The sequence below is a fragment of the Mya arenaria genome, chromosome 16, assembly GCF_026914265.1.
Source record: "Mya arenaria isolate MELC-2E11 chromosome 16, ASM2691426v1".
Classification (NCBI taxonomy): Eukaryota; Metazoa; Mollusca; class Bivalvia; order Myida; family Myidae; genus Mya; species Mya arenaria.
In genome coordinates this window covers 19,248,465-19,271,014 of record NC_069137.1, presented here as the reverse complement: position 1 = coordinate 19,271,014, position 22,550 = coordinate 19,248,465, and the positions used below count along the sequence as shown (strand labels likewise).

At 34.0% G+C, this 22,550-nt stretch overlaps 1 protein-coding gene across 1 annotated transcript in view; it reads right to left on the bottom strand.

The window, feature by feature from the left end:
* Nucleotides 1-20,718, bottom strand: part of LOC128221466 (uncharacterized) — a 28,873-nt gene extending 8,155 nt beyond the window's left edge. Inside the window, exons 1-18 of the mRNA XM_052930073.1 lie at nt 20,644-20,718; nt 18,446-18,574; nt 17,618-17,715; nt 14,434-14,549; nt 13,984-14,038; nt 13,437-13,536; nt 13,115-13,287; nt 12,230-12,346; nt 11,505-11,622; nt 10,795-10,880; nt 8,825-8,939; nt 7,051-7,118; nt 5,836-5,953; nt 5,354-5,473; nt 4,035-4,183; nt 2,233-2,323; nt 1,107-1,208; nt 1-80 (exon numbers count right to left, since the gene is read on the bottom strand). The exon at nt 1-80 is cut by the window's left edge and continues 27 nt beyond it. Coding sequence (XP_052786033.1) covers nt 1-80; nt 1,107-1,208; nt 2,233-2,323; nt 4,035-4,183; nt 5,354-5,473; nt 5,836-5,953; nt 7,051-7,118; nt 8,825-8,939; nt 10,795-10,880; nt 11,505-11,622; nt 12,230-12,346; nt 13,115-13,287; nt 13,437-13,536; nt 13,984-14,038; nt 14,434-14,549; nt 17,618-17,715; nt 18,446-18,574; nt 20,644-20,707 — 1,899 coding nt within the window. The 5' untranslated portion in view covers nt 20,708-20,718. The remainder of the gene's footprint in view (nt 81-1,106; nt 1,209-2,232; nt 2,324-4,034; nt 4,184-5,353; nt 5,474-5,835; nt 5,954-7,050; nt 7,119-8,824; nt 8,940-10,794; nt 10,881-11,504; nt 11,623-12,229; nt 12,347-13,114; nt 13,288-13,436; nt 13,537-13,983; nt 14,039-14,433; nt 14,550-17,617; nt 17,716-18,445; nt 18,575-20,643) is intronic.
* Between the last annotated feature and the right edge of the window lie 1,832 nt (nt 20,719-22,550).

Genomic DNA, 22,550 nt, shown 5'->3' with positions numbered 1-22,550 from the left:
AAATGGCAAGTAGGCTTCATGAAGCACACCGGCATCGGTCTTCTCAAATATAATCAGCATAAACGGGCGGTTAGGTGCTGCTGCGAAATGGAAAAGTAAACAAATACAATCTTTATTCTGGTATTGGAAGTTTAGGTGCTGCTGCGAAAGGGAACAATATACAAATGCAATTTATATTCGGGTAAGGGTCGGTAATGTACAGCTGCGAAATGGACCAATATACAAATGGAATCTATATTCATGTAATGGTCAATTATATAAACCTGCAAAATGGAACAATATACAAATGGAATGTATATTCATGTAATGGTCAATTATATAAACCTGCAAAATGGAACAATATACAAATGGAATCTGTATTCATGTAATGGTCAATTATATAAACGTGCAAAATGGAACAATATACAAATGGAATCTATATTCATGTAATGGTCAATTATATAAACCTGCAAAATGGAACAATATACAAATGAAATGTATATTCATGTAATGGTCAATTATATAAACCTGCAAAATGGAACAATATACAAATGGAATCTGTATTCATGTAATGGTCAATTATATAAACGTGCAAAATGGAACAATATACAAATGGAATCTATATTCATGTAATGGTCAATTATATAAACCTGCAAAATGGAACAATATACAAATGGAATGTATATTCATGTAATGGTCAATTATATAAACCTGCAAAATGGAACAATAAACAAATTGAATCTGTATTCATGTAATGGTCAATAATATAAACGTGCAAAATGGAACAATATACAAATGGAATCTATATTCATGTAATGGTCAATTATATAAGCTGCGAAATGGACCAATATACAAATGGAATCTATGTTCAAGTATAGGTGGGTTATGCTGCTGTGAAATGGAACAATATAGAAATGAAACAATATACAATATAATCTACATTCAGGCAAGACGTAAAATAAACGCTCATGTTATATCTGTAAACAATCGGATATGCTCGGCAGTTTTTATATTTGCAACATAAGTGATGAGCAGGACATCAGAACGATGCATACCATACCTAACAGGGATGTCGCGTTTGTTTCGTTAAAATAACAGTTTAACGAAAATTATAAACTGTTTCCTACCTTGAAACTCGACCAGGCCACATTCAGTCCGATAGTCGTCAGTGTTAGTCACTTGGAAATCTGAATGTTCGTAATATTCGAACCTAGACGGATCGGTTTCGCCTGAAAATAATATATGAACACAATTCGTAAGTGTAAGTTCTCTTCGGTTTCCAAATTTTCGCGGTTCGCTTATTTTTGGGTTAGTTTTACGATATGTTATTCATTCTCAACGGCATTACTGAATCGGCTTTGCAACGGTGATTGAATATATTATTATATTTCGCTAGGTTGTCAGATTGAAACAATGTAAACACTCGTTAAACAATTAACTGTGCTTAAAAACATTCGACGACACATATTCAGTGGTACTGAACAAAAACTGCCATTTTAGTCATTCAAATCAGTCTTCTAATCCACCGAAGTTGTATCACCTAATCTTTGATTCCATGAAAACATTTTGGCAGTAGTTGACGGTCACTATTCCCTGTCACTGACACTTCCACTATTAAAGTCAGCTGTGACATTCTAATAGATCGCGTATTAAATCACACGATTGCCCCATGTAAGTCCTCATCAAAGAATTATGTTTATGACACATGGCGAATGTTTCGATCGGAATTATTACAATAAATGATCATGATTAGTTATTTCAATACCCATTATTAATTACGAAGTTAATTATCAAATACCGACAAAGAACACCGATAAAATGGATTTCCAGTTTGTATTGTCCCTTGAAGCGGCGAAACGTGTTGCGATTTGTATTAATTTCAATATAAATTTTCAAAGTGCACTGACATCTATTTTACCAACCAACATCCACTTTGCATTGTGTGTGATTAACGCTTTAACTTTGATCGATGTATGTCAAATTTCAGTTGAAATATATATCAAAAATACAATCTGCATTAACTTTCAATTAGTAACACAATTATATACATCAGGCACGAACATTAAACATTATCTCTTTTGGCCTGATAAAATGACAAGCTTATTCGGACATCTGTTACCTTAATTAAAGTATTCATGTACTGTTTTTTATCTCCATATGTCATATATAGCATGACCCATTATAGGAAAAAATATATCTCTAATCTGGTCTTATACTTTCATAAATACACCGTTGGCAAAAAGACAAACTTACCCATTACTCGCGTTACTTCTGTCTTGGAGAAGCCGGTCTGTGAACTCAAAGTAGAGCCAATGAAAGAGGTTGTGATGGACCCAAGCTTGATCTTTGAAAAGAAACAACAACAACATCGATGAATTCCAAAATGACAATTCCTAATCTCAACAAACTTAAAGGTTACTTATGCATTTGTTTGGAAATTAACACCTTCGAAAAACATATGTCATAGCTTGGTCATAAGTTATATAGCCTTTGTAGCTTATTTTAAAGCTCGTTAAAAAGCAAGACATACTTTATGTCATAGCTCGATGAAAAACCATACATTCCTAATGTACAATATCCGGCAATAAATAAATATTCACCTGAATCAAGTTGTTATATTTTCGATATAAAACAACTTACCTTGCAAAATCCTATCGGAAAGTTTGTTTAAATGGATATTAAGAAAGAAATAAGTCACATGGCGTGCATGTTAAATTATTTAATGAAATCTGATTGTGACAAAAAACAACAACAAAACTCCCAACATGTTACCTTTTTAAAATCGCATTTTCTTATGCGTACGTTTGAAAACATGTTTGCTCAGTATTCTTAAGAAATAGTTTTTTTAAAAGCATAACAGTACTTGCCTTATGAATGAAAACTTGATAAATTGTACACTAGAAGCGTTCTTACTCGTTGGAATACTGACATTATGATTAGATCAACATGCTCTAAAATCAAATCAGATTTATATTTTTTATTCCCCACCGAATAAAAGGTTTTGGGAGAGGGATATATTTGGGATAATTTCTGGTGTTGCCCATCCGACCGTCATTCTGCCCATACATCTTTCTGTCCATACGTCCATCCAGGTGCACGTACGGGTGCTTCGGGGGTAGGTTCATTAGGTTAAGGTGGTTATTTGGGAATTCGGAGAGGGATCGGTTGAATTATGTTCAAACTTGGGTAGAAGTGGGTGACATGGGGTGAAGAACTAGGTCAATAAGTCAAGTCTAAGAAAAGCCTTGGAACAAAGTAGATGCATTTTATTTGGTCCAATATTGTCCAATATAATGTTACACTTGATAAAATATAACCGAATTTTGAAAGTGGGTAACACATGGTCAAAACCAAGATCAAATCTTAAAAAAACAATTTGGGAACATAAACTGGGCAATATTCCAGGTCCTATACTTATGAAACTAAGTCAAAATCTATGAATTGATAAAATCACTCACAATTTTAAAACTGGGTCATATGAGGTCAGACACTAGGTCATTAGGTCAAATATTTAAAAATCATGTCCGGAGACAAATTCTTGTATTGATTTGTTAGACCTTTTCAAACTGTTGTAAGATTGCTCCCCTTGATAGAATTGAAATCGTATGGCGTAAAAAGCTAGAAAAAATAGGTCAAATCTTAGAGAAATCTTGGGAACAATATATCCGCTCCATTTTTCATGTATAGTCTTAAACTAGGTCACATGGGGAAAAATTATGTCAATAGGTCAAACCTTAGAAAGACTGAGCAAGCCAGTGTAATTGAACAATACTATCACCGGAATAGTTAAGGTCCCGGTTCTAAACAATGAAATCGAGATTCGAGCTGTTTCGAAAAGGATGAAAAAATGCTATTTTGGCTTGAAGCCCGGGTTAAACGGTTTCTGAGATAATACGTTTATGATTCATATTTTGCCTATCTTTATTGTTTGGTAATTGTTGTGTGTCTCTCGTTGCCATTATAATATTGTAAATTACTACGATTGTCCCTGTAGTTCAAATTTGTAGTTATTGCTTCAAACAAAGCAATAGCAAAATAACGTTTATTATTTCTACCTTTATATCATCCATGTCGCCTTTGTGAGAGACGAAAATAAGATCGTATTTCTTTCCTTCCATCGCGTAGAAATGTTGTCTAGAGGACCACTGTTCAAGTGAGGGAAGAACAAAGCCCGCTCGACCATTACCAGCTTGTATGGATTGAGCTGAAGCACAAATGTGGCATACAGTAAAACAGCATATTTCACGAGTAATCATTTGATTATAACTATGAGTATACCTCAATCACATTATAAATGCAACATTTCCCATACGGTATTGGTAAATATCAATACTGTAAAAAACTGCTCTCCATTTTAACAATCGGAAGGTGTTTTATTTTAAAAAAACACACTATAAAATGGTATGGACATGTACGAAGGTTATAAAGGTGTTTGTGCATAAGCGTTATTTATTATTTTGCATCGCTGATGTTATCTTCCATTCGCTTGCATAAACGTTTGTAAAGTTAACGAAGAAGATTTACATTATCTCGCTCAAGGAGGAGGCAGTACAAATAATAAGTGTGTGGTTCAACGGGGATATTCACTATTTAGTGAGTGGTCCATTAACACATAAAAATGTAGTCAACTTATTTATCTTGTAATTTTGAAAATAAACATATCGTGTAGATCAGTTAATACTTAAAATAAGTTTATAAATATAATGAATAAAAGGATATTAAAATTCAGACAAAAACATATTTTAGCATCATAATATGATGTTTTAAATGAAACATTCAAGTAAATTATTGCCAACTATTCGCAAAAGCAATTTCTGCCAATAATTGGTTAACTCTATGATTTTGTTAAAGAGGAGCCTAAAAAGCTAATTGGACAAAATCTGGTCAATAATTTCAATATACTATTATATCGCTTTCATGTGCAAACATAATGGTTATTCTCAGGTTTTTAACTGACTGTTGGCCAATAATATTGAAGTTGGAGACGCTTGTTTATTTTCCTTCAAACATGTAGTTTGATTTTGTCAGCTAGTATATCATGTTATAATGTAATTTAAAGCCGTAATGCATATATTAAAAGACTGGTGCCTCAAAAAATCCAAATCTTCAAATGTCCACTCGATTATCGAACACAAATCCGGATCTAAGAGCAGTATTGGTAATCTTATAATACTCAATGTAATGAACTGTACGTGATGTTCTCCTTCCAAAATGGCATTATACATACTTTTAGGAGTTGTGTTAAAAATAATGACCAAACCCGATGCGATTCAAATGATTCAAAAAGCAATTATTAGATATGTTTAAATTTCTTCATCATAACCCCTAAAAAAACAATAATAATATAGAAATGTAAATGTGTTCCAAAACTTACTTGGAACAATTCCGTGAACATGTATTGGGTTGGCTGAGATTATTTCAAGCGCATCCGATGCACCGTTCAAATCTCCCTCTACAAACACCGGTGCACCTTCTGCTCGTGTCACTGTTGCACCTATGATAAAATAATACATTTGAGCCTCTTAAATGCAACGGACTTGCTGGGTTATGAAAGGTAGCCACATATATTGTTCGATTTACTTTTGCGCTGGTAATAATGCAATAGATCTTGCAAGAGCACTACATGAAGCCGCTTACATTGCTAGTGTCACATTTGACCCTCTTATAAAACAATTCATTGTGCAAGGTCATGAACAGCAGTAAAATACTTTGGTTGTGTCATTGCTGTAAAACATACAGTATGTCTTGCCGCCAGTGCATACACGTAGCCACATATATTTATTGTGCGACCCTAACTGAATATGATATTATCTTATAATATGTGTCCGTCTGTTATCTGAATATATCGTATCTTACCTGGATTTTCAATGGTGTATCCTTGGTCATTTACGGGATCATCAAACTCGTACTCGAACATGTAGCTGCTGGGAAATGGTAGAACAAACCGCTTAGCAGCTGTGTGTTTTGGTAAGAACTGAAATTAATTTTAATAATGATAGTAAGTTTTTACTTTATAAATATAAAAAACCTATGGTTGAAATGGGGACCCCATATAAAGTATCATTTCAAGCTAGTATAATCAGATTCCTTTGATCTTGCGTGCATACCAGGTAAAGAGTTCCGGTCATGTAGTCGGTGATTCAGAATTCAATGCTCCACGGTAAAAAAGACAATAAGGCGTAATATGATAATATTGCAATGTATAACACTGTGTGAATTCAGCTGTAGTATTTTAGAATAGTACGATCGATTATTAAATATATAAATAATTAGAAGCTATTTGACGCCAGTTTTAGTTGTTGTATAACTGCTCAATATCAACAACTATCCACTCGTGTTTGGAGATATAAGTAGACAATTCAATTTCGTCATGTTTTATCAAATATGTCTGTTGTTTAAGATGCAAGAAAATTATTAATCATGTTATTCCCATTCAAGCGGAAGAAAACAAAGTAGCTTATGGCGATATTCACTCATGATGAATTGAAAGTTTGTAAGAATCATGTTGAGGGTCAAACATACATTTAATCCATTGTATATATTACATATAACCGATTGTATACAGCGCTATAATTGTTGACAACTCTTTTACACAAGTATGATGTCGATAACCTTTCTTAAATAACATGTTCATGAATGTTTAGATATGTATTCTGCTTGTCAGGGGAGATCACTGTGTAGGAGATTGGATAAACACTCGAGAACGGAATACGATTACTACTTAATTAGACCTAATAAATATCTGAGGCCTGAAAATAGAAAGGTAGAGAAGAGACACGGTTTGATTCTTTTAAATCGAGTCAAAACATCAACGCAAGTCAAAATTGCTTACCATGATATTTACGGTATATTGTTTTTAATACGAAACCATAGCGTTGACCCTAACCTTTAGCCTAAAATACTAAACCTGTATTAATTTCAATCAACACAAATTGATGTCATGGTCAACAACAACTTCAAAATGGAAAATTGGATGATTTTATTATAATGAGTAGGAAAAATGCCTCTATGACCAAGGATATTTGGCAGGTAGAGTGTAGTTGCACTTAACATAGGCATTTTAGGCCTTACCTGTAATCCTACAGCATTGACCGGTGAAGCGACGGTAAAATCACTTTCCATGAAGACACCGAAGGGTTCTGAAGTAACAACAGCATATGTCAATGGTAGTGGGGATAATTATATACTACAAGTGCTTGTAATTGTTATGGAAGAATAAATGAGTTGCATTAATTCCAAACGTATTGGTCAGTATGTTGGCAATAAATTGTCATATTGGTTAAAATGACTTAAATAATCCCAATTGATATGATTATAAGGAATATCCCACCCTTTGTCCTCATTTATATACATAGCGCTATGGCAAGAGTTATAATCAACCTGAGGTCATCATGGGAATAAATACTTTGGCTTTAACAGGGGATAAAATCCTGTCTGGTCGAAATAACTATAATTCATTGAAATTTAACACGGTACATTATCCAGGTGTAGTCCCCTTATCGATATTAATAATGCGGCTTTGACAAAAGAAATAATTCAAATATGGTCCTAATTGTTATGATTTTGTGGCTTTAACAAGGGAAATAATTTATGTCTTTTCCTCAAGTATATATATTACATGACTTTAAGAAGAGTAAAAGTTCAAATTTGATCATCATTTATAAGAATAATGTGACTTTGATTAGAGTAATAATTCACGTGGTCTTCATTGATATGAATTAATTGGCCTTGACAAGAGTAATATTGCAAACGTTGTCCTCATTGGCATGAATTTTCTGGCTTTGACAAGATAATAATTCACATTGTTCCTGTCCTCATTAATATGAATTATGAGGCGTTGACTAGAGTAACAATTCTAGTGTGGACATCATTGATATGAATTATATGGCTTTGACAAGAGTAATAATACGCATATAGTTTACATTGATATGATTTTGAGTTTTTAACAAGAGTTAAAAATTCACGTGTAGTCGAAATATATAATAGACCTCATTGGTAAGCATAATTGAAAATTGTCGGGTGAGCTTACTTATTCGTGTGCACTTCTATGTATGTAATTTATTTATATAAGAAGAGAAAGAGCTCACGTGAGGATGCCATTGATATAAACTATATAACATAGAATAGGACTAAAACTCATGTTCGGATTACATTGATCAGAATTAAGGGCTTTGACAAGAGTACTAAATCTCGTGTGGTCCGTGGCAGGGGTAGTAACTCGATTTTGGTCCTCGTTGATATAATAATATCAATAATTCACCTGTAATTCAAACCCGGGTTTTGCATTCTTTCTCTGATTGAAAATATAATATAGAAAATTCAGGCATTTTGTCGGTATTTTGACATTTATACGGGCCCTGGTCACCGTTTCAATAACGATTGCATGGCTTAAGATCGTAAATTCTTAGGCTTATCACTGCAATAAACAATCACATGAATATTTTGCGGATATATTCTGCCCGTACTATTAAGGGTGACTCCGAGCATCCTTAAGCAGCGTAACGTTTTCGATTAAGTATCGTATTAAAACGGGACCCTGACCCCATTAACAAAATTATGGGAAACCACACTGGTGCTACACAAGATAGTATTTCTTGTTTATATACTTATTTGTGACGATACATATTGACCCAGTTGCGGGAAGAACCTGAACATTTGATATGGTTTAGCCATACCCCTGCGAAAAAAAGAAGACACGGTTTCGCAACGCCCCCTGAGAAATGAAGAAGACATGGTTTTACCACGTCTTCTGAGAAAGTACGAAGCTATGGTTTCACCACGCCTCCTGAAAAAAATCGAAGACATGGTTTCACCACGCCCCTCCCTCCTCTGCTATCAGACTTACTGTCTCCTTCTAGTATGATTTCACCAATGGTGGATCCTCCTTTCATCATTAAAACCTGGTATTCGTCTAAAGAAACGGTATCGGTTGGACCGCTAGCAGGAGCACCTTCAATGGTCTGTCAGAAGGAATGGAAAACATATTATCACATTAGTTACTGGGGCTAATGATAAATTCTATCACGTTTGTTACTTTAAATAATAGCATTTTTGACATTGTATAATTGTTTTTACATTAAATAGTAACATATGTTACCGCTGCCAGTGTTTAATAGCTCATATAAATACATTTGCTACTTTATATATCAGCGTGTTTTATTGTGGCAAATGTTATCTATTTGACAGAAGTACATGTGCTACTTTAAATGTCAATGTGTTTTACTGTGGCTAGCGTTAAATAGTTGACATAAGTACATTTGTTACTTTATACAGTAGCCGTTTTCACTGTGGCTATTGTTAGGTAGTTGACATAAGTACATTTGTTTCTCTAAATAGCGGCTTTTTTACTGTTGCTAGTGTTAACAAGTTGACCTCTGTAAATGTGTTACTTTAAATAGTAGCGTATTTTACTCTGGCAAGTGGTAAGTAGTTTACATAAGTACATTTGTTTCTTTAAATAGTAACGTATTTTACTATTGCTAGTGTTAACTAGTTAACATAAGTTCATTCGCTACTTTATACAGTAGCGTATTTCACTGTGGCTATTGTTAGGTAGTTGACATAAGTACATTTGTTTTGTCTAAATAGTGGCTTTTTTACTGTGGCTAGTGTTTACTAGTTGACCTCTGTAAATATTAAACTTTAAATAGTAGCATATTCTACTGTGGCTTGTGTTAAGTAGTTGACATAAGTACATTTGTTACTTTAAATAGTAGCGTTTTTTTTTTTACTGTAGCCAGTTTTTAGTAGTTATTATGATAACATTTACTTTAAATAGTTGCGTACGTTATACCGTTGCAGGTGTTAATTAGTTTATATTATAACATTTGCTACTTTAAATAGTAACGTATTGTACTGTGTCTTGTGAAAATTTATAGTAAAACACATTCAGAAACATAATAATGTTAGGCACTACAAGGACAGTGCAACAATTTTCTAGCGTAAACTTGAAAACATATATCAAAATCTTCATTCCAGTATTGAAATATTCAAACATAATCATGAAATAAAATATCTGTCGTGTATGTTATTGTCTTCATGAATTAATGTGTATATATAAGTTGTTCTTTTAAAGATGCACAATATAGGTTGATGTAAAAAAAATATTTTAATGTAATGTCATGTTTAATTGTCATTAATGATTAAAAACATATAATTTAGGAACATATTAAAAATATTATGTTTTTTAATGTAGCTGCGTGGTCATAAATTCTTCACATAAAACAGCACCAACAATCGCTAAATTGTTTTTTATCTGAACCTTTAGCAAATGCATTTTTTTTATTTTTAAACACAATAATGCATGAAAATGATAAATAAATATTCATCAACTTATATTGTGCGCCTTTAATATGAAATGTAGTTCGTGTGTTGTAATAGTGAAGTCATAACCAATTTAATATACCTTAATATACCTTAAACATCTCAAATGTATAGCCGTAGGGTCATAAACAAATTGATTTAAATACCAGAACAATTTCAAGTCATTGAGACAAGCAACAAATTTGTCTATAGTCATCGGCTTTTTTGTTCCGTTTTCACTAGCGGTTCATGAGATTGGGCGCTACCAGTTCCTCCACATTCACAGAGTTTAGAGGGCCTTCCACGATTGTGTAGAAAAACCGGCCACGGTCATATCCTTTGTTAAAAGTTGAAAATTTGCTATGAAACAATTGTTGAATTAATCGTGATTGGGTTTACTCTACGTGTGCATATTGTCATCTGCAAAATGAACTCGAATTTGTTCCGTCGAGAGATCAAGACGAGAGCACAATGAGCTGTTTAAGTTTAAGCTGAGGTTGAACGTTATCTCACCTCCGTACTGACTGTATACTCATTGTAGTTTATAGTGATTGTTGTTGTGTCCTCAAACGCTACAAGTCCAAATTGTGCCTGTTGAGCTGTAAGATAAAAGGAATCAAAATATGCAAATACACTCATCAAAGCGAATTATTGATCAACTATTGAATTGGTGAAAAATTAATATCGAAAAAGTAAATTGTGATAAAAACATACTCAGAAGGTTGCTAATATATATTTTGTAATGAATCAAGCATATTATAATACACACGTTTTATATGATTCTGAAACAATATATGTTTGACAACAGGGCTCTGTATTTTTCAATGTATTATTTGCCTAACATCACAAAAAAGTATTACTTTTGACATTATTACTACCTGAAATAAGAAAAATGATATCGTGAAATGGTTAAATCCAGAAATAGTGAATTCATGAATAATTTGATATATATGTTTGAAAGTAAAAACCACTAACCTGTGAATTCATGACGTCAAAATCTTAAATTAATGAAATGGTGAATTGATCGAATTCAAATCATGATATTGAGAATTTATTGAAATGAAATATTGAAATCGTGATTTATTTATGAATCTAAAATATTGAACAGAGAACATTGCATATTCTTGATATCGTGAAACCAGTAGCTACAATTACAAACTTTTCGTACGGCTTCACTTTGTTCATGGTTAGTTGACGCTGGTTCTAGTAAATTAAACGTGTACCGTTTGAGTTGTGTAAACTGTAGACATATGTTGAACCAATGGCCAAGGTTGCGATTGCATCGTCTGGTAGGACTACCCGACCTGCATCCAGAGTGGTCCCAGGTCGTCTATGGATAACCTTGATTAAAACAATGTAAACAACTAAAGGCTGATACAGAGGTTCTATATAGCTGAACGGTAGAATTTAAAGTCAATATCACGTTAAAGGTTATCATCACTATATAAACACCTCTACGCAAGTCTTTAATCATTATATCACTTTAGTAATTATATTGAAGTAAAATCTGCCCACGTCTATGAATAATTCTAACGTGTTTGCAAGCTTTATGAAGTTCTGGCCTTCGATTAATCAATTTCGTGCAAGCTATATAATATAAAGTATTGTGTATGCACTGTGAAGATTATAAGTATCTTCCATGGAGAGAGTGTAAGATAGGTTCATTCCGACCCGAGCGTAGGGTGTTTAGCGGAAACGAGGTTTACCGAGTCGGGATGAACCTATCTTACACGAGCGGCTTTGGTATATATCCTTTTAATGGCACACTTTAAACACATGCTAACGTACCACTAGTGGGAATACAACCATTAACTTCATCGATAAAAAGCGGGGTTTTTATTCCATTTTACCACTTTTATCTTTACGAAAAGCAAAGCGTAAAATATCACAACACGAACACGGACAAGCAAAAGTAATGGGTTTTATCCTCTGTATTTTACTAGCATACCTTAACACCTATGCGGTCATGAAATGAAGTCACTTTGATCCCGCCACCTGAAGTGACCCATTCGGTTAATGTTGCACTAGACGCATCGGCATAGGCCTTCGGTATGGATATTTCAACCTAAAATAATCATCTTTTTATATAAATATATATATTCAAATGAATTTAGCGATATCTGTACAGTATATTAAAACTTTGAAGTAATGAATATGATATTTATAATATTTGCCTGTATAATGCATCGTTATCGAGCATGACCTTACAAAAAGATGTTGCAAATAATAAATGCAAAGTTTGAAAGATTGAAAACAGTGTTAAAATGGACTGGTTAAAAAACTATCAATCATTAACTTCCTGGTGTTATTGCTTGATTTGTTATTTCAGTCACAGTTTTATGAATATTCCATAACATATTTATTGTCGTTTCATATGAATTCATATCTATGTCGGTGTATATGAAACACTCTAAACAAAACTTGTAATTAAAATAATATAACAATGATCAAAGAAATTCTACACACAATATTGACTGACTTAAGACAAAAAACAAAAAATGGTTTTAGAACTTGGTATTAAGATAAATAAATAAATGTCTGTTAAACTTTGAAAGTGTAATGTACTTTGAAACTTTGAAACATGTCACAACATGGGCGTTACCATTTACAGGAACATTAGTCTATGACTTCATTTGTCGAGGTTAGTGTACAGCCTACATGTGGCTGTCTTGGTACAGTTATCATGCTCATTTCATTAATTAGCGAGTGACTCACACTCAGTCATGACATGAAGACATGCAACTTTGTTTTTTTTAAATGGAGGTTGCATGCATTTAAGATATTAGAGTTTTGGTAAGAATATTCAGAATTTATAGAATAATTAGGATCTTACCGCATCATCCCTCTTCACCTTTGCGTAACAGGTAAATTCCGACGTAGGCAATTGCCCTTCGACCTTGACCTCTGTGCCCAGTCCTGGAGTGAATATTTGTAGCAGAAGTTCTGCATCTTCCTCAAAGTCCTTTGAGATTGCTGTGTGAAAAATATATCCCCAATTGTCAGGTCCTGAAAAAGCGAACCAAACACATGGAAATCATGGAATGAAACGGTTGAAATGGATTTCATGAAATAGTCCAATACCTTAGTGAGCTAACTGTCTTTTCTACACTGATTATTTAAAGATAAAAGCTTTACCTTAAACTGTTGTCACTTACCAAAACTTTCAGCGCCTTTGTTAAGGATTAGCCTAAGCTTAATGTCTTGGCCAATGTAAACATTATTCGTTGGCACGTAGCTTCCATCTGCTTCAACGACCTACGCAAAACAAAGAAGGTTACTTTTATTTCATGTTTATCTTTCGTGTCAAATGATAAGGTTCATATATCGTACTGCACAAAACAGCATTTCGTCACCACGACCACAGGTCTTTGTAATGAAACCGTAAGTAAAAAAATAAGTCCTTAAGAAGCAAAGTTGAGAATCGGTATTCCCTGCCTAATAATAGCATGCACTGCATAAGTCTAATTCATAACTCTCATGCAAGCAAGTGAAGTATTAAAACGGAAATAATTATGAATATACATATATAGTTATAAATTCAAACGAAAATAAATTTGAATGTATATAAATATATTCTCTTAAACGAGGTTGAACATGTCAATTATCTTCATATTAACTCATATCAATTAATATCACAGGATTATGGGGTCATCTGGCAATACAAAGTCATACATTGTATATATACCTATAAAATTCATTCACCTGAAAGCTGACCCCGAGGGGGTTAGCTCGATGGAGCAGGTTAGACTTCACAGCCCTGTAACATTAACCGGATTCATTATGGATTGAGCACGGGCCTAGAGAACGAATGGTCCGAAGTTTAAGTATTACTTCAGACTAACACAACACTTTTTCTAAATTCTGATCATTCGTGTTCTTTTTACAGAAAAAAATTGTGAAACGTTTAAGAACCAACATAAACAGCATGTACACATTCTTCCTGATTTTCTTTTAAATTGTGTAGGCGCAGTTTCTCGGACGATCTTAAGTAGACAAATTACTCCTGTAAAATACTATTTTATTATATGAATTATGTAATTATATTCTTTTAAATATTGTTCAGACTAAAATGAGGAATTTTATTTAAGAGCATCATGTTTTACTATTGTTTTCATATTTAGTTGTATTTGGCCGATTAAGAAAACAACTTACGTGGTCTGGAACTCTGCGGATGACACTCCATTTGCTATAAGAGAATCCGTATCACATTTCAATGTGTAATATTGTATAGTCCCTTCGGCTCGAAACAGAAACATGTACTCGCTACCCTGTAATAATGAGAGGTGTATTTAGTAATTGTCAAATCATGTCAAATCATGATTGATGTCAAAATCGGAGTATTAACGCATTTGGGCTGGATAATATAAGTGCAGCCCAACAGTTAAGAGTGTACTAGGTGTATGTGGAGGATCCAGAGGTCTGTAACCGTGCCTGTTTGCGAGAAGTTGTTCTGTAGACCGGGGCTATGTTTGTTTCGCGAAGAGTGTACTAGGTGTATGTGGAGGATCCAGAGGTCTGTAACCGCGCTTGTTTGCGAGAAGTTGTTCTGTAGACCGGGGTTATGTTTGTTTCGCGAAGAGTGTACTAGGTGTATGTTGAGTGTATGGTCAGCGGTCGCCCGTTCCCGGAAAAAGTTGCGCTGCAGATCGGGCTATGTTTCTGTACTGCAGATTGTACTAGTTGTTTGCGGAGTGTCCGTATACTTGCGGTCGTCCATGTTTAGGAAATGTTACTCTGAAGACCAGTGTTATGTTTATGTACTGAAGAGTTTACTTTGCGTAGGTGAAGTTTCTGTGGACCTGTGGTAGTCCTTGCTTTTGAAAGGTTGCTCTGAAAAACGTGGATAAGTTAATGTACTGTATAGTGTTCTATGTGTATGCGGAGTGTCTGGAAACCTGCGGTCGCCTTAGATCTTGAAATGTTCTCTGCAAACCGTGGTTATGTTTCTGTACTGTAAAGTGTAATAGCTGTATGCGGAGTGTCCGGAGGTCTGCAATCGCCCTTGTTCATGAAAAGGTTTTCCTGAAGACAGAGAAGTGATGATGTCTATGTACTGTAAAGTGTACTAGGTGTATAGGGAGTGTCCGGAGGTCAGCAAACGCCCTTTTTCGTGAAAAGTTGTCCTGAAGACAGGGATTATGTTTATGTACTGTATAGTGTACTAGGTGTACGGGGAGTGTCCGGAGGTCTACAATCGCCCATGTTCGTGAAGTGTTGTCCTGAAGACCTGGATTATGTTTATGTACTGTAGAGTGTATAAGGTGTATGCGGAGTGTCTGGAGACCAGCGGTCGCTCAGATGACAGAAGGACCACGGTTATGTTTTAGTACTGTAAAATGGACAATGTTTATTCGGAGTGTCCGTAGACCTGCGGTCGCCCTTATTCGTAAAAGGTTTTATGTTTATGTACTATTGAGTGTACTAGGTTTCTGCAAAGTGTCTGTAGGCCTGTGGTTGCCCTAGTTCGTAAAAAGTGTCTTTTAAGGACGGGGTTATGCTTATGTACTGTAGAGTGTACTAGGTGCATGTGGAGTGTCTGGAGAGCCGCGGACGCCCTAGATGGCAGAAGATTGCTCTGTAATCCATGGTTATGATTCTTTATTGTATAATGTACACGGTTTATGCGGAGTGTCCGTAGGCATGCGGTCGCCCTATTTCGTAAAAGGTTGCTCTGAAGACTGGAATTCTTTTTAGGTACTGTAGAGTGTACTAGGTTTTTCCGGAGTGTCTGGAGACCTGCGATCACCCTTGCTCATAAGAAGTTGCTCCGAAGATAGGGATTATGTTTGTATACTGTAGAATGTATGAGATGTATGCGGAGTGTCCGGAGGTCTGCAATCATCTTTGTTTGTGAACAGTTGCTCTGAAGACCGGTGTTATATTAATGTACTGTTTAGTGTTATAGGTGTATGCGGAATGTCTGGAGACCTGCGATGCCCTAGATCGTAAAAGGTTGCTCTGAAGAACGGGGTTATGTTTTGCTGTAGAGTGTCCTAGGTTTATGCGGAGTGTCTGGAGACCTGCTTCCGCACAAGTTCGTGAAAAGTTGCTCTTTATACCGGGGTTATGATTCTGAACTGGAATGTACAAAAGGTGTATGCAGAGAGTCTGGAAGTCCGGGGTCGCCCTTGTTTGTGAAAAGGTGAATACTAGGGTTATGATTGTGCCGTGTAAAGTGTACCAGGTGTTTAAATCAAGATAGTGCAGTAGACATAATATCATAAACACGTACTATTTCGTGATACATGCATGTTTAGAATTTGTTTAGATTTTGGAAATGAAAACGGATGTTTCTTTGTTTTGTTTTTTCTTTAAAGGGGCTAGACACTAAATGGTCAAAAAATCGGCAAATACAGTATTTCCTCATAACAAACATAGAAACCAGTCAATGCGAGCTACTTCATCTGTGTTTTCTCGTTTAAAGTAGCACATAACAATGGTTTCCCTAATTAAATCATATATTTTTACGAGTACAGATAAATATACCGACGTATTTTTTTAAACTTACTGGTATTTACGTGGTAGAGAACCCTAGTAAATTTCGTATTGAAAAAAAATGCGCAAACACTGCAAAAGATGTATGTGTCGTAAGCGATGTGATACATCAGTAAGTTAAATTCAATGCTTTGTACACAACGATGTCAGTTTTATGTAAGTTTCTGAATAATTTCCTCTTTCTTCTTGCAATTGCATGATCTGGTGTCTAGCCCCTTTAATACAAATATACAAGTGTTTTGTGTTTTGTTTTAAAAAGCAACAACCACAAAACAAGAAAGTTTTTTTTATAATTTCAAACTATAATGATATTGTTTCATTATCCAAACAAATTCAGACATAATTTTGAGGAAAAAGTACCTTTTAGTTATGTTTTTACTGAGAGCATTACATCAAATACGTTCTTGATGGAAGAAAAAAAAAACTGTTTTAAGATTTAAAGTTGAGAAGTATAGTTTACAATTTAAAATTATTTTCATAATAATGCAATGCCATTTGAAAAAAAAAAAAGTTTAAGAGACACTTGTTGTATATGAGTGAACAGGAAAGTTATTAAATTCAGTATAATATTATAGTTTATTTCACAATTTTGCAGTCAGCATTTCTGAAATGACGTCAATTGAAATCGTGATCCTGATGTAAGACCAGGAAATAAAAGCGGGTGAACATATTTGAACAGCGAATATATATTTATTTCACTTTTTAAAATGATGAAAATACCATTTTTATTTTGCTAATAAATCACTGTTTTATTGTATTATAATACATATATACATAAAACACATGAACAAGTTATAAATTACTTTCAGGGAACACTGGAATAAATTAACTGTAAGCTCACCGTATTTGTGAAGCCGCACGTTGTGTCTGCCAACACAATGTCAGTGCTTACTTCAAAAATGCCATTGACATGAGAAGTGGCCTCACATGCAGGGTTATCTGAATAAATGTCAAAAATACATGTGAGTGAAATAAATATATGCCCTCCCGCGAGTGAGAGTTGAATACGACATTCCAGATCAAAAATAATGAAGTGATAAAACCCTGTATTGTATACATTACTGTTTTAATCAATAAATTACACATATCTAATTCTGAAGCAAGTCAACATTCCAAATAATGGCATATACGCTTAGAGTCGTAATAAAACAATGAATGTGTATTCCACTGATTCCTTCGATCACGTATACCCGGAAAGTCGTGGAGTCACAGCTGTTTTATCATAACTACTCATTTAACAAAATGACCGATAGGGAACTTAGTCACTGATTTCTTTCATTACGTATACCCGGAACGCTATGACGTTGTCAATGAAAGTTTTTCACATGTAGCAGCATTATTATCCTCGAAGTAAGTCATTAATTTCATTTATTACGTATGCCAGAAGCGTGAAATTCCCAATGGTTGTGCATTTATGACGCATATAACAACATAACTATCTATCCGGAACTAGGTTACCGTTTCAGTTAGCTATGCATACGTAGAAGGTCATGACGTCATCAAGAAATACGCCAATGTGACTCAATGAATAAATTAACTTCTTTAAAAATAAAGATGTATATCTTAATCTACCCGATAATAGGTTACAGTTTCCATCAGTCACTATTCCCAAAGAACCTTGACGTCATCACCGCAAGTTAACTGTAATATATATAACAACATGACCAACCCGGAACTGGAACATCATTTGCACCAGTCGTGTATGCCCGAAGAGCCGTTACGAGAGTATCGCCTTGTCTGTTCAACCGAAGTGCGAGTCGAAAAAGCCCTGATGCTGATTCATGGCATGTATACGACACTGCAAAAATAAAACAAAATAAAAATCAGTTAGTAATTCAAAATACCGGTTGTGTGTGCATGACACTATTAGGATTTTGCAAATATTCAGTAAATATTTTGGTTCATACATATGAAATCGTATGAATCGCATGAACATGTAGTCACTTGTTTGTGACATTAAATCGTAAGTTTTAGATATTTGTGTTTGATATAAAGAAGGGCTGACAAGAAGAGTATGTTTATGTATGTGTATTATAGCTTATGACTTCATCTTAAGCTTTGCTTTGAAGCAGTAACAATAAGATTCTCTATAAATATGACCACAGCTTGACAGTAGTTTAAATCAATTTTCAAAGCTTTGCTTAGAAGCAGTAATAAACAGATGCCTTGAATGCAGTGCTCGAGTCTACCCTGAAAGCTGACTCGATAGTAGTTTAAATTAGTTAACAGCTTTGCTCACAATCCGTAACAAAATTATATCTACTGGTCGCATGGCTGAAATTTAACGGCACAGTACACCCGACTGATATACGCCCAAATGGCGTGAGACATATCTTGTCTTATCGTTTCACTGGTGTTTAATGATATTAATGGAAGATACATTTTATCGCGTCGGTTCGCTGCGCACGACTTGTGATGCATTATAATAATAAACGATTTAACATGTATCTGTATTCAAACGAAAGGTTTAAAAGTGGTTTTGAAAATATTCATATATCCCTTATCGCTTTCACTCATCAATAGAGCTGTCTTTTTGTAATGATAAGGGTACACTTCGATTTAAAATTATATTTAATTATTTCAATTAAATTTGAGTATAAATATTTCCCTTCGTTTAGTAAAAATATAATAAACGGACAACAATGAATGTGAAAGCTCAACCACTAAGATATGGCTTATTTAACGTTAAAATACAACTAATAATAAACAAACATGAAAGGTAAGACTTGTTAAAATGCTAGACCACACTAGTATGATAATGAACAGAACAGTGGAAATATTTTAGTAAAGAACTGATTCTACATGGTAACGAAGGGAGATAAATTTTAACATTTATACAAACCATTTACACAATCTATAAATGTTCTTGCAATTTGTTTTCAGTGCATTTATTAAAAACTCATACTCCGCTTCTTTAAATGAAGCAATGCCCGTTTTATCCCATAATTTACTTGATAAAGGAACAAGAAACACTTTCATCCGGTCAACATAATATTTCAGATAGAATGAAAAATCGAATGACCTTTCGTTGCGGTATATATGGTATTAGTATGGTAAAGGGACTCGCTGATGGTTTTGAACATGCAGGGTTTTATCGCGAAGCACAGTGCAACAAATTGTTCGCTTTACAAGCGTCATTGCTCCATTTCAATGTTACGTCTTATGCTGAATGACATTAACACCTGTGATGTGATCAAAATATTGTTGAAACAATCAAAACAGCCTACTACTGTTGTGTTTGCTTAAAGGCCTTATAAGTAAGGCGTCGGGGGCTTGGGTTCGCACCCAATTGAAACAATATTTTTTTTGATACAGTAATAGAAAATATTCTGAAAATTTAAATATCATGGAGTTAAAAGATAATAAATCAAGTGCGTTTCAGAGGCATATTGTTGATGGTTGCCTTCCTGCTATTTCATTGGCTTAAACTGTTGTTTGTATTCTGAAATAGCTAATGTTTCAAGTGCAATTGATATAGGCCTTTTTATTCTGTGAATTTGTTTTTGAAACCTTTAGCAACTGACAGTAAGGTATTATTGACATCGAACGAGGGATAAACATCGTATCGTTAACACTAATATAGAATGAAAAATAAAGATAATATATCCCTATCGAACCTATATCTATTTGGGGCAAGTTTATACTATACTGTGTCACTTATAACTTTTAATAAATGTGTGAATGCTTCTACAAAAAGAGTGTTCAATGGGAATTCAAACCAGTTGTTGAGATCTCTTATAACAGGTTTCTAAACTGCTCTTATAACATTGTCTAGCTAAGGAAGTTTCCTAAGCGATATTAAAGACTTAGTTAGTTAAGGAAAATTGAGAAAACGTCAATAATGGGATATGCATTGGTCCTGGTTACCTTCGATAGACGACGCGTGTTGTATCGCAATAAGCAGGACTAGGGCTACTGTACATGTCGCCATCTGAAAGTAAGATGTTGAAGATGTTACAGGGAAATCGCATATGGTTAGAACACTAAGAAAAGTGAAAAGCAGTATTATTTTTATTTTACTGATCAACCTCTATAAATAACCAGAAAACATAGTACAGATTTTTTTGTACTCATGACTTCAGCCAAAGTTATATATACATTCTTAACATTTCTTTTATGTTAAATATTCGAAAGCGTTCGAATTAATATGTTAAATTTGCTTTTTGGATTATATCTGTTTTCCATCAGTCATCTTTTTTGTTTATAAATTTAAATTAACACATTTTGCTTCTGAAATTGTATTTATAAATATGATAATAATCATAACGCATAATCATACAGCTTATCCTAGTTGTCATAGTTGGTCTGCATACATTTATGATCAGATATTCAATTGTGATGTTAAACTACCCGCAAAATGATAGGAAGTATTTATATTTCAATATATCAGACACTTGTTTCTATATAATATCATCAACTTATGTAGGCATTAACGAGTCATTTACGATATATTTTCCATGAACAGAAGTATTTCTTTTCCCTAACTTATTGACCAGTTGGCTTGCGTTTATTCCTGATGACAAATTTCGTTTCAACATTTCATAATTTCTAAAATAAACAGCTTGCAATTTCAATTGAGCGATAGCAGTAATATGATAAGAACTAAACGCGAATATATAGTATAAACAATGTAAATACAAAACAAAACGTGAATAACATAAAATAGGTGATAATTAAGGATATATCATAACCGTGTGTTCATATATTAGTTACTTATTTAACACACCATAATCCTATCATGATAAGATATTTTATATAAATTGTAAATAAAGATATCAGGAAAGGTATTTACCTTGTAAATATCCATAACCTATAAATGCAGAGTCTATAGTTAATTCAATTACCAAAAACCCTACGAATCAAGCGAAGCATAGCGACATATTTCACCCATAGCGTGAAGCGTTACACCCAATAGTATAATACTTATTAAGATTTATTCCCGCAGCTGAAATGTCATATAAAATTAATTTATTCATTGAAAATGTATTTGAAACTTCAGTGATGAGCCTGGCTTTTAAAATATAGTTAAGCCACTGTAGGTAGTGACCAATAGAAGACATAAACATATCATCGGATATGTATGTTTTAAGTCCAGCCATATGATCACAGATACATATTATTTATCACGCTTATCCGGTGGACAGACATAAGTCAGACCCAAACATACGCGCGTAAGCAACAAGGTAACAAGTCTCGTTACCGCAGCGTGTCCGAGGGTCTGATTGTTCTATCGTGACCATAAACACATGATTGATAGTTTACTTACTAGTCATTCTAAAATGCCGTCCAGGCTCTTTTTTTTAATGATGGTTAGCCTGGACGTCATTCATAATAAAATTCGTAAACATGTTCAAAATGCCGATCAGAATTTGGTCGCAAATTTATTGAAATTATTCCAATTTAGTCTATTAAAACAAAAAAAGAACATTTTACCTGTTAAAACTAATCCTTTTTACATCAATTGCACTATATATTATAAAATAATCACGTTCCGAATTGTTAAAACAACATACATTTTCAAACACCATCAAAATTAACCAAACACCATTGTTTTTGTTAACGAATGTAGCCGAGAATATCCAAATGCATTTTCTTTTCTCTGCTTAAGGTTACACATGACTATTAGTTACTTTAGTACAGCTTAGTACGAGCTGTAGTGTCATTGGCAGTAGTTTTGTTAAGGCAACATATTGTAAACCTGTAAATTATTCAAAATAAATTAAGAATGAAGTGTTTACAAACATTTATTACTTTTGTAAACATATTGGAACAAG